Source organism: Centroberyx gerrardi, chromosome 18, assembly GCF_048128805.1.
Source record: "Centroberyx gerrardi isolate f3 chromosome 18, fCenGer3.hap1.cur.20231027, whole genome shotgun sequence".
NCBI classification, from domain to species: Eukaryota; Metazoa; Chordata; class Actinopteri; order Beryciformes; family Berycidae; genus Centroberyx; species Centroberyx gerrardi.
The window spans coordinates 2346233-2359202 of record NC_136014.1 but is presented as its reverse complement, the minus strand read 5'-3'; the positions used below and the strand labels follow the sequence as shown (position 1 = coordinate 2359202).

General features: G+C 46.7%; 1 protein-coding gene across 3 annotated transcripts in view; it reads left to right on the top strand.

Annotated features, from left to right (window-relative positions):
* LOC139932292 (stonustoxin subunit beta-like) overlaps positions 1 to 12684 on the top strand; it is a 29587-nt gene extending 16903 nt beyond the window's left edge. For all 3 annotated transcript variants that reach the window (XM_078289737.1, XM_078289735.1, XM_078289736.1), the window contains one exon: positions 11898 to 12684. In XM_078289737.1, the coding sequence (XP_078145863.1) occupies positions 11898 to 12487 (590 nt within the window). In that variant the 3' untranslated portion in view covers positions 12488 to 12684. The remainder of the gene's footprint in view (positions 1 to 11897) is intronic.
* Positions 12685 to 12970: the final 286 nt, after the last annotated feature.

The window sequence follows — 12970 nt, the reverse complement described above, 5'->3', positions numbered from 1 at the left end:
CGACGTGGCGATAATACATCAGAGACCAGCTGTTCCACCAGCGTCTGCTGTTGCCAGGTAACCGGCCACGCTGAGTCCGTCTCTCCGAGTTCAGCGGGACCAGACAACCCGACCGGCAGGACTTCTCAACTGAACAAAGTAGGCTCTAATTATCCACGTCTTTACTGCTGAGCGTTGATGCAAAAGTTTAGATTCAAATTACTTAAATAGATCAGGAAAAGTTAGACTTTTATAGTTTAGTTGCCCCGTAGCTTTCCGCCTCGTTTCTCTGGTTGATTGATCCATACATACCTCCATTTACTGCTGCCAATTCTTATTCCCATATTTCATTATCATTTCCCTTTCATTCTTATTTTGTTTCATTGCATTTCATGTCTATTTTTAGTCTACAGTTTCCGTGCTTCATTCTGGTGATCAATATACGTGCCTTATATTGCTTATCTCATTGAATTTGTTGTGCTTGAATAGTTAAATAAATATTCCCATTTATTACAGAGAAGTTGTTATGTGTTTCCTTACTTGCAGAGTAAAGTAATCCCTGAATTGAAAAGATTTCACGATCTTTAGACTGATGACTGATTAGTATAAGTAAAGGTCCTTCATCTACGAAGGTGGTGCCCCTTACGAGTGTAAATTGATATCTTTATCAAAGTTTCATATTTTCATACCTTTGCTAAATTCTAGATTTAATAATTTTGACTCTACGAAGTACACAAAGTACGGGGTCAGGCCAAACAGAGTTACTTCATTCATCGGAGCGCTCCAGGAGCTGCAGGTGTTTAAAGGTCCCATATTCTACACTTTCCAGTGTTTTATTTTATGTCTTGAGGTCCATTCAAAGCTGTTTGTGTGATGTCATGTACCAAAAACACTCTCAATCCATTTTTACATTTTCCAGCATCTCTCTGAGCCTTACCAAGAACAAACGTTTACGTATGTAAAGACGGTTTTATGAATGAAGTGAACCTGGAACCACTGATTATCTACCCTTGGGTCAGGAGCATTATACCATATTAATCACACCCGTGGTGGGTGCGGCGTCACCAACAGTGCGTTATATCTCTGCTGCGCACCCACACACTCACTCTCTTTTTAGCTGACTCAGAAGGGAGAGCCCAGAGCCCACCTTCCACTGCCGAGTGACAATGAATGGTTCCAGGTTCACTTCATTCATAAAACCGTCTTTACATACGTAAACGTTCGTTTTATTTCATGTCAGTGAACCTGTAACCATTGACTACCATATACCAAATTAGTCATGAGGAGAGTGGCGAACACTACCAGGCCAACAGAACCATCTGCAGAATGAACGGATTAAAGAAGTGAATGACACTCAGTCTTCAGCAACAATAACAGAAAAACACAGCACCCAGTACTGGTGCATTCAATCAATTTATTGCAACCATAAGGACATGTATACAACATCAATCCTGCCTTAACAAAAAAAGGTTCTCCAATCCTGCAACATAAAAACAGTGTCTCGACACAGACATGTTCGTACCGTATAAACAGAAAATACGGGGCTTGAACTTGAAACAGAACAAAAGGCAAACAAAACAGCTGCCCCAGCTGCCATGAAAACATGCGCCCCACCACCATGGGTGCTACACTCTTAGGGCATAGAAAAAAACTGAAACAGCCATATCGCAGATGATGACATCAACCATCCCCTGCCACCCCGAGAACTGAGGATGAAACAGATGAGGAAGCCACATTAAGCCGATAGAACCTGTCAAAGGTCAACGGGGAGGCCCAACCTGCTGCACTGCAGATGTCCTCCAACGACGCCCCACTTAACAGAGCCCACGAAGTGGACACCCCCCTAGTTGAGTGGGCCAGCAGACCAGACGGCGGGGCTAGACCCGACTGCCCGTAGGCCAAGGAGGTCAGGTCAACTATCCAGTGAGCCAGCTGCTGCTTTGACACAGCCTGGCCCAATAGCCTTCCCCTGTAAGAGACAAAGAGTCTATCAGAGGACCGAAGGGACCTGGTGCGGTTCACATAGCACCTAAGGGCCCTCACCAGGCACAACCTGTGAAGCCTCTCTGCCTCTGCAGAAGGATGTGGGGGAGGATGAAATGCATCCAGCACCAGGGGTTTAGAAACAAATCCTCTTGTCAGAACCTTAGGCAGAAAAGCTGGGTTTGGAAGGAGATAGACCAACCCATCTCCTTCCCCAAACCTGAGACAAGCCCCATCCATAGACAGAGCACTCAGCTCACTCACCCGCTTGGCCGAAACAACAGCCAGAAGGAAGGCTGTTTTCAAAGAGAGAAGCCGTAGATCAAGGCCCAATAAAGGCTCGAAAGGAGGCAGACAAAGAGCCCTGAGCACCACCTGAAGGTCCCAGGTGGGGAGAAGATGCTGCCGAGACGGTCTGCTTCTCCTCACCCCCTTCAAAAACCGTGATGCCAAAGGGTGAGCCCCAGGAGACACCCCATCACATCATCATGGCCTGTAGAGATAGCGGCCAAGTAGCCCCTAAGTGTGGATTATGCCCGCCCCATGGCGAAGAGGCGCTGAAGAAAAGACAGGATCACAGAGATGTCACAAGTCGTGGGGTTTTCCCCTTTAGAAGCACACCAATCCCTGAACACTCTCCACTTGCTGCTTTACTGCAGTCTGGTGGAGAGAGCCCGGCAGGCTTGCAGAGTGTCTATTACATCCCCGCCTAAGCTGAGCCCCTGCAAGCGCTGCTGTTCAAGGGCCACACATGAAGGCTCAGAACCTGAGGCTTCGGGTGCCAAATCTTCCCTTGCACCTGCGACAACATGTCCGGCCTGACTGGGAGAGGCCATGGGCTGCCCTCCAGCAGTTCCATGATCCCTGCCATCCATGGTCTCTGTGGCCAGTTCGGGGCCACTAAGAGCACCTGGGCTCCCAGCAGTCTGATCCTTGTTAGCAAGGCTGGCAGGAGAGGAAACGGGGGGGAAAGCATATAGCCTGTCTCGTGGCCATGGAAGACTCCGGGCATCTGTCCCCAGTGGCCCTGGTGGGCCCTGAATTGAAAACCACAAGGGGCAATGAGTGTTGTCCTCTGCAGCAAAAAGGTCCACCCCTGCTCTCCTGAAGCGGCCCCAAATTTTCTGCACAATCTGTGGGTGCAAGCGCCACTCGCCCGGGTGAGGACCACCCTGTGACAAGAGGTCTGCTGCTACTAGGGATGTGCAGAGAGCCCAGTATTTGTATTTGTATCTGTATTTGTTGAGGCAGCAAAATTATTTGTATTTGTATTCGAATAAAAGTGGAAATAGGTGTAACAATCCTGTTTTTGTTTTTATTACACTTCTAATTTTAGGATATTAAAGTGTTAAAATAAGTGTTGTTCAATAAACTATTATACAAAGGAGGGTTCCCACAGCGAGTCTTGAACCATGGTCTCCCAGACCACGGACAACTACGCTGACCACTCAGCCAAAGATCAGCTCTGCCAAAGATCAGCTCTGCCAGACCTGTAGCTATACATAGACAGACAGCACAGCGGAGCAGAGGAGAGAGACGGAGACAGCGATGTAACCTCGCTACGCTACGAGTCCCGACCTGCACGCTGTTATTTGACATGTTTTTCTTTTCTTCCCGAAAACAAATAATTTTTAAAATATTTGTATGAAATAAATATTCGTAAAAACCCACTATTTGTGCTTTTCCGAATACCGTATTCGGATTCTGCTCCACCCCTAGCTGCTACATACAGACCCCGGGAGATGAAAAGCCCTCAGGGAGGTACCGTGGGCCTGTGCCCACAAAAGGAGCTGCCGCGCTCTTGCATGCAGGGATGGGGACCTCATCCCACCCTGCCGATTTATGTAAGACACCACTGCAGTGCTGTCGGTCCTCACCAACACCTGCCGTCCCAAAATAGCTGGGAGGAAGTGCTTCAAAGCCAGGCTGACTGCCTCCATTTCGAGGAGGTTCACATGCAATCCCTGCTGCGCAGGACCCCAGTGACCCCAAATGGACCTCCCTTCCCAGACTGTGCCCCAGCCCGAGAGGGAAGCATCGGTGGTTATGGTCACCCTGGAGGAGCCCTGGCCCAGGGGAACCCCTTCTGCGACAGCCAAGGACCGGCTCCACCACCTGAGGACCCCTTGGCTCTTCTGAGGCAAAACCAGCAACTTGGATTTGTCCTTCCTTGGACACACCTTCTGACTTATGAACCACCGCTGAAGGCGGCGGGTGTGCAATAGGCCCAATGGCACGACCTGGGCAGCTGCTGCAAAGAGGCCCAACATCCTCTGGCACCTTGCCACTGACACCGGCCTGTCGGAAACACAGCCGGCAATGCACTCCATAATTGCTCTCCTCCTCTCAACGCCCTCATTGCCACAGAGTCCAGCATAAGCCCCAGATGCCTGATTCTTGTTGTTGGGTTGAGGTGGCTCTTCTCTGGGTTCAGATGCAACCCAAGGGAGAGGAGATGAGCCAGCACAGCCTCTGTGTGAGCTCGAGCCTGGCTCTCTGACTGAGCACAAACCAGCCAATCGTCCAGGTAGTTGCAGACCCGTATACCTGCCTGACGCAGGGGGACCAGTGCTGCATCCATACACTTTGTGAAGGTGCATGGAGACAGAGTCAGGCCAAATGGAAGGACTGTGTACTCGAAGGCTCTTCCTTGAAAGGCGAACCTGAGGAACTGCCTGTAATCTGGACAAATAGGGATGTGGAAATATGCATCGCGAAGGTCCACTGCTGTGAACCAGTCGCCTGTCCTGATGGACTGAAAGAGTGCTTTCAACCTGAACATTCGAAAGGGAGTACCTTGAGGTACTTGTTTAGCCGCTTTAAATTTAGGATGGGGTGGAACCCCCCGCCCCGTTTCGGCACCAGAAAATAACCCGAATAAAAGCCCTGCCCCATCTCCCCTTGGGACAGGGGCCTTATTGCACCTTTTTTCAGTAAGGCAGAAATCTCGTTGACCAAAACAGCAGAACGGGATTTGTCCCTCACCTTGGTCTCCAGAACGCATTGAAAACGAGGGGGCCTGGTTGCAAACTGCAAGCGGTATCTGTGCTCCAGGGTGCTGATCACCCACGGGCTGGGGCGTAATTTCCACTGGGGACGGGGGGGACATGTCCCCCCCTCTTTTCAAAATCCCGTTTGTGTCCCCCCCACTTTTTTAACCACAAAAATCGTGCTTAATACGGTACTGTTTGGCCAGCCGTCAGATTCTGGCTGAGAATGTGAATTGAGCTACTGATTGTAAGGCCCTGATATACTCCAAAAAATTGCCACGGGCAAGTAGCGGACACAGACAGCCTGCCTACGCGGTTCTATAGTACATTTTGGCGTCTGTGTTGCCAACTTGAGACTAGACTTAGTGACTTTTCAGACCCCCCTGGTGACTTTATTTCTCAAAAGCGACTAGCGACAAATCTGGCGACTTTTTCTGACCATGGGAAGCAATGTTAATGTGTTGAATCCCAAAGCATTTGGCAATAAATTGGTTCGGCTGATGCCGGTTTGCTCTACTTGCTTGTCTAATCCAGAGAGGTCTGATGATCACAGCACTTCCCATACACAGCGTAGCCCCCCTCCCTCCACTGAGAGCAGGGACTGTAGGATAGGGTCCACTTGTAATTTCTACCGGCGTATGCCGAAACTGGCCCGGGTGGGCGGAGTCAGCACTTACATTAAAACGGGCTACACCGCGGCGTGCATAACAAGTGCAGCATTATATATTGATATGCAAATTATCGTATGACATCATCTGGTGACTTCTAGCGACTTTCTGAGCAGTATAGTATAGTATTGACAGTGTGTGACTTCTAAAAAACTTTCAGTTTCATATTCTTTGATACATTTTGTATATGTTTGTTGTGATTGAAGTTGCAAATGACACATTATCTATCGATGTGCCACAATAATGTACCATAGATCTGTCAGTCCTATTCTTCAAAATATATATATATATATATCCATAATTGAATAACTCAACATGTGAAGTTCAGTAAAGTTGTGGGTTAAACAATACAGAAAGTAAGACAGTTTTTCTTATGCATATTTAGTACTATTCTGGCAGAATTTAGCATGATGACCAACTTAATTATTTCCCGGATTTTGTATTGGTTACCGTAGTCCCTAAATGTATGTAGAAATGCAGGAAATGGGATTCAAATCACACATTTTTTTCTGGGGGAGTACCCCCAGACTCCCCGTTTTATTGTGTCCCCCCCACTTCTCAAACCAAAGTTACGCCCTTGCCCACGGGCATGAAGTGCACTGACGCCAGACGGAGAGGTGAGAAGTGGAAAAAGCCAACGCCAGAGGCCACGCACCGTCAGGTACGCTGCTGAGGCTTGGAGGATGAACGAGTGGCTTGCTCTCTAAAGCGTGGGCGGGGGCGCTGACGACCCTGCACTTGCCGTGGGGCAAAACTCTGCCTGAAATTGCCAGAACCCCGGGAAGGGCCCTGGTCTGCAAAGCTAGATTGCTGCAGGCCAGCACGCCTCACCTGGGATCCCCGAGATGGGGGTCTTGACTGTGCTGGTTGATGGATAGACTGCATCCTCACCCTAACCTTCTGGGCCTCATCCAACGCGGCCTCCGCTGCGGGCCCAAACACCTCACCGGGGGTTATACCAGCCTCCAACACAGCAGCCCCGTCCGCCTCTGCCAGACCAGACTGGCTCATCCAAACGTGTCTCCGAGCTAGGGTCAACTGGGCTAGAGTGTTGCCCAAGACCCTAGCCTGAGCACTCTGTGCACCCTGTATCACCACATCAATGACCTTTGCCATCTCCGACACTAGGTCCGCTGGGTCTTTGGACTCCAAGTCTCTTATCAGACCCTCCAAGTACACCAAGAGGAGAGCATTAGTATTAGCCAGCCTAGAGGCCATGGCCATGTTGACTGAAAAGCCTTCACCACCAACCCGTCGGTGGCACGGCACCGCTTATTAGGGTGACGAGCATCCCTACTGTCAGAGGCTGTGGCCCCAGCAACCATTGCAAAGGTCGAGCCAACCCTTGTGGTTCCGTCCAGACCATGCTCTGCAGCCCCACCGAGAATGGCGAGCGCCGAGCGGGGAGCTGTCACCTCCCTAGGTTTTGCCCAAGACATCTGCAGATGCTTGACAAAATCTGGAAACACCAGCAATGGAGGCTGTCTCGGTCCAGCGCAGAAGCCCTAGGAGGGGATGGTGGAGGGGGAACACCAGCAGCTACTGCAGCACGCGAGACCAAAGTCCCGACTGACAACTCACCAGCCCCCGAGGAGGAGGTCTGACCTACCCGGGAATTGGCATCGGCATCATCCATTCCATCATAATCATCCTCACCCACAGAGGAGCCGTGGTCAGAGCCATTGGTCTTATCCATGTTATCTGAGGCTGTAAGGGACAGGGCGTCAGGATGGGCGTGCTTAGGGGGGGAACCCCGACCCTGCCCACTCTGCAGCGCAAGCAATTGGTGCTGACTTGCAGCCATATTTTCTATGGTCTTACGCATTTCCTCCAACTGCTTCTGCATGAGGTCCACCCGTGGATCACAGACTGGGACGGATTCTGCCCACTTCCTCTTCCTGGAGCACTTCTTCCCCTTTGCCGGTACACCTGCATCAGGAGGAACTTGGACCTGGCCTGACGGCATTACCTCGTCTGGACCACTGTCTCTTGTATCACCCTCCTGGGATGCCATCCTCCAACTGTTAATTTAGCAAAACAAAATTACAGCAAATATGCGCATATGTATGTTTTGGGTTTTTTATTATTTTTTTTATATGCAGGGCACAAATAAAAACGTGAGGCAATCCCCCTTTAAATTAATGCAACTGGGGAAACACTTGACAGTACGCTATATGTAGGCCTACTCTACCCCACACACACACACAGTTGAAGAGAGAGGAGAAGCTTAGAAGAGAACCCTCCTGCGTTCTGCCCTGCCTCTCTCTCACTCACCAGCGCGAGTCCCCGCTTGAGTTAAACCCCAAGCGCTGTCTCTTTCCCTCTAAGAAAGAGATCACAGCAGCAAAACAGGTAATAACAAACAAAATAATTGCTCTTACAATATCCGCGCTCTTAGCGTAATCACGGGACGCCGCCGGGGTGCCCAAAGCAGCCCGAAAAAAAAGCTAAACAACCGTGAAAGTAACAATTTTGTGATGACTTGTGACGAAAAAGAGAGTGAGTGTGTGGGTGCGCAGCAGAGATATAGCACGCTGCTGGTGATGCTGCACCAAAGATGCTCTATACACACAAGATGACGCATTACAAGCTGCGCCAATGGTATGAAATGGTATAAACTTCCTGTCTCCTAAGTGGGTGTGGTCGCCTCTCCCCCCCATCCCCCCACCTCTTTTGGAAGTGTTGTGAACGTTGTGTGGCGTTTGCGAACGTTAGTTGACGTTAGCTTAAAATTTTAACACAGTTTGGCTAACGTTAACGCTAGACTAGTAACGTTTGGTTTTGAACAAGATAACGTGTGTGGGAAATAGACAACGTTAATCCGAAATATGTATAGAAAAAACGGAAGCACATATTCAATATAGTTTTGGCAACGTTATTTTATTGCATGAAATGCAGTGAAACCAGACCGACGGGATATATGATGATGTTGCCAGATCTCGCGAGAGTGTGTTGCTGAGACAGAGACAGGTCTCGAACAAAGTTAATTTTATCCTGATTTGTCTGTCTGAAAAATGCCATTTTAGTGTCCGAATGTTCGGAAGATATGTCGCTTGTGAAAAATGGGTCCAATATTTACTTCGGTGACTATGGGGCGAAAGAATCGGTCATAATCTGTGCTCACGTTCACTTCTCCCATTGGAGTGAATAGACTCAGGACCTGCCGCTAGTCTCCTAAAGGGGCGGGGCAGTGGCGAAACCCACGTGACACAGATACAGGAAATGACTCGCAGTTGCGCCGTCTCGTTTCTAAACCGTCTCTGGCTGCACCCACACAGGTGTGATTAATTTGGTATAATGCTCCTGACCCAAGGTTAAATAATCAATGGTTCCAGATTCACTGACACGAAATAAAACAGGCTGTTTCTGTCACTGTGTCTTTAAGGCTCATTAATATTAACGACCCCTCTGTTCTGATTGGCTAACCGTTTCAAGAGTGAAACGGGAGACACCGCAGCCCGGCAGCTACAGGTAGGGAAAACTCTCCGGTAAATACACAATAACAACCGCTCAACCGCTTTGAAAAAAACACTTTGTTAGTCTATTATTTCTTACAAAAATGATAATGAGCGAACCTTTGTGACGCCACAAAGTTACGGAAGTCCAAACGGCTCCTTTAGAGGCTAGGTTTTCTAATATGGATTGTGTGGATTTAGTTGGCGACTGTGCGTTTTGATACTTTCACAATGTTTAGATAGCACATCCAACTCCTTTATAATCACAGAGGCAAGGGAAATCCTGTTTTGCACGATATGGGACCTTTAAGACCGACATACAGCTGGCCTTCTTTCTCCTACACATGTAAGTGAAATACCAGGAAGGATGTGAAATTGTGTTACCAAAGCTTTTAACTATTTTTTTAGGACCTGTGTGGTTTATATCTGCGGTTATGTGTAATGGCATAGTTTATTTATGTAGTCAGCTACCTGTACAGCTACTAAGCTATGTAACCTAACCTAGAAAATTCACTTGTTGGTACATAGTCAGCTGCCGACAGAGAGTGGGGCAACAGAAGGGAAAGAAACCATAGCGACTTACATCAGTGAGCAGACCATGGCGTTCCTCCTGTCCAATCGTGACGTTTATAGTCGGCATTTGCCGTCGGGTTAAGGTGTCCTGCCTTCTGCCACCTTGATCGGCTGTAATCGCCACATTTAATACAACTCCATACTCCGATTATGTTACTTGATTTGTGTTTAGTCTAGTTCGTGAGCGGTAGCATTTTCCATTAGCTGCAGCTCGTAGCCTCAGTATAGAAAATGTTGGACAGCGATCCTCCAAACATCTGTGACTTAACCCCAGGGCTGTGTGCTGAGCCCCCTCTTCACCTATTCCCTGTTCACCCACGACTGTGTTGCAAAGCACAGCTCCAACTCCATCATCAAATTTGCTGACGACACTATGATCATGGGTCTCATCACTAATGGTGACGAGTCTGCCTACAGGGATGAGGTCAGCGCCCTGGCAGGATGGTGCCAGGACAACAACCTCTCCCTCAATGTCAGCAAAACGAAGGAGATGATTGTGGACTACAGGAGGTCGCAAGGGAGCGGGCACGCCCCCATACACATTGATGGGGCTGTAGTGGAGTGGGTCAGCAGCTTCAAATTCCTCGTAGTATACATCACGGATGAACTAACCTGGTCCCTGCACACGGACAAGGTGGTCAGAACTGCCCGACAACGCCTCTTCTTCCTAAGGAGGCTAAGGAAATTTGGTATGGCCCCTCAGATACTCACAAACTTCTACAGGTGCATCATTAAGAGCATCCTGTCCGGCTGAAATCACCGCCTGGTATGGCAGTTGCTCTGCCCACGACCGCAAAGCACTCCAGAGGGTGGTGAGAACAGCTGAGCACATCATCGGCAGAGAGCTCCCATCACGACAGGACATTTACCACAGACGCTGCCTGCGCAAGGCTCGCAGAATCACTAGGGACTGTAGCCCCTAAACTCTTTACCCTGCTGCTGTCTGGCAGGCGGTACCGGAGCATCTGGTCACAGACCTGCAGACTCAAGAACAGCTTCTACCTCCAGACCATCAGGCTACTCAACAGTTCTGTTCAGCAGCCCTTACCTGGCCTGTCACATAGCCACCCCAAGGACAATAACCCTAACCCTAACCCTAAACCCTACCTCAATTATATGTATAATATTCTATATTATAAACATAATTTATGATAGTAACTATAACAATTCTGAATATATAAATAATTATATAATATTTAATATTTATTATATAATAATTAATATACTAATCATATATATATGTATATATATATATATATATATAATATAATAAATAATATATCTAATATATATTATTTATATATTTAGAATTGTCATATGCCTATATGCTATTATCCTTTATAATGTTACTGTTTTACTTCCTGCAATAGTCGAGTTTCGATACATTCGCTGCTACTTCTGCACATTTTAGTGAACACTTTATTAGTATATAGTATATATAGTATATATATAGTCTTTACATATATATTTTTATTTCCTATTTTGTATTTCTCTTTTCATTCTTTTTATTCTAGTATTGTACTTTTGGTTGTTTACGTTGTTTGACCTGAGCCTTGCCCTAAGCATTCCATTGTACAGATAACCCTCCGTTTCTGCACATTTGACAATAAAGGATTGAACTTGAACTTGAACTAACTTGAATTCTCACAATAGCAAACTACTTCATAGTACAATGCTGTCATTAGGAATAATATAGAAACTAATGCTTGAGCTACAGTTATCTGCAGCAGCTTTGTTTACATATTCCAGCTGTATGGAGCAGGGTATCCAAACGTCAGTGTCTTTTTTTGGCACTACCACTAGGAGTCGCCAAAATCTTTTTAAAATCCTACACACAGGGGCTTTAAACAAGCATGATGACGATTATTATGAACGAATGAGTTAGGAGCATCGATTTAAGGCAATTAATATTATGTATGAAGCATTTTGTGAATATAGGTTACACCAACCGAATAAGCTAGGAAACAGTAGTAATACAGAATTGTCATCATATCTATGATGAAATATATAACTTCTAAATCTAATTTAGTTTTTGTATAAATGGCTGTTAATGATGGAAAGTTTACACAGCAGTATGTGACGTCCATTCATTCAAATCCTACTGTGAATGAAGGGGATGGCTGACACAATGTGTCATCATGAAAGTCTTAAGAAATGAATTGCCAGACTGTTAATAATGCAACAAATAAACACAACAGGTCTATTAGATGAAAATCTGCTCCTGTATTGTGTCTTGTTTTCTCCATCAGATGCCTGTGAACTCACACTGGACCCAAACACAGCAAACAGAAACCTCTTCCTGTCTGAGGACAACAGAAAGGTGACATGGCAGAGAGAGGAGCAGCCATATCCTGATCACCCAGAGAGATTTGACTACTGGCTTCAGCTGCTGTGTAGAAATGGTCTGACTGGTCGCTGTTACTGGGAGGTCGAGAAGAAAGGAAGGGTTGATATAGGAGTGACTTACAGAGGAATCAGCAGGAGAGGAGACAGTGATGACTGCAGTCTTGGGGGGAATGAAAAGTCCTGGAGTCTGGACTGCGCTGATGTTGGTTACTTTGCCTGGCACAATAGCAGAACAACAGCCATACCTTCCCCCCCCTCCTCCTCTGGCTTTAACAGAGTAGCAGTGTATCTGGACTGGCCGGCTGGCTCTCTGTCCTTCTACAGAGTCTCCTCTGACACACTGATCCACATCCACACCTTCCACTCCACATTCACTCAACCACTCTATCCTGGGTTTGGGTTTGGGTTGTTTGGTTCCTCAGTGTCTCTGTGTCAGATAGAGGAGGGAGAGAGAAACACTCACATTGCTGACCAAAGACAGCTGCTGAAATGATAGTTCACTCTCAACATCAACATCACACATGTAGAGGAACATTTTATATGGAAAGTGAAATAAATGAGATATTTAACCAGAAAGAATCAAGTTGTTGTTCATCTGAGAATCTGTTTTGAATGATTGACAGGTTCAAATATCTTCCCTTTGGACTTTTGTTTAATTTGGTATTTAATTAATCTCACCAGTCCCAGCTAAACATCTATCTTGTTTTCTACAATCGTTTCCCAGAAATAAAGTTAAATGAACATTATTTGATCTTCTTTTCAAGCAAGCATAGTTTTAAACATAATTTGTTCACTTCAATATGTATTTATGTTTCCTTAAAATAAATAGATATATTTTTACGTTGTTTTATAAGTTGTGTCTCTTCTGTCAAGGCAGACCTGGTCAAGAAAGCAGCATCATGACAAAACATAAACTTCACAAACATCATACAACAATGTAAGAAAGCCAAATAGTCACAAAGAGTCACATTTTGTG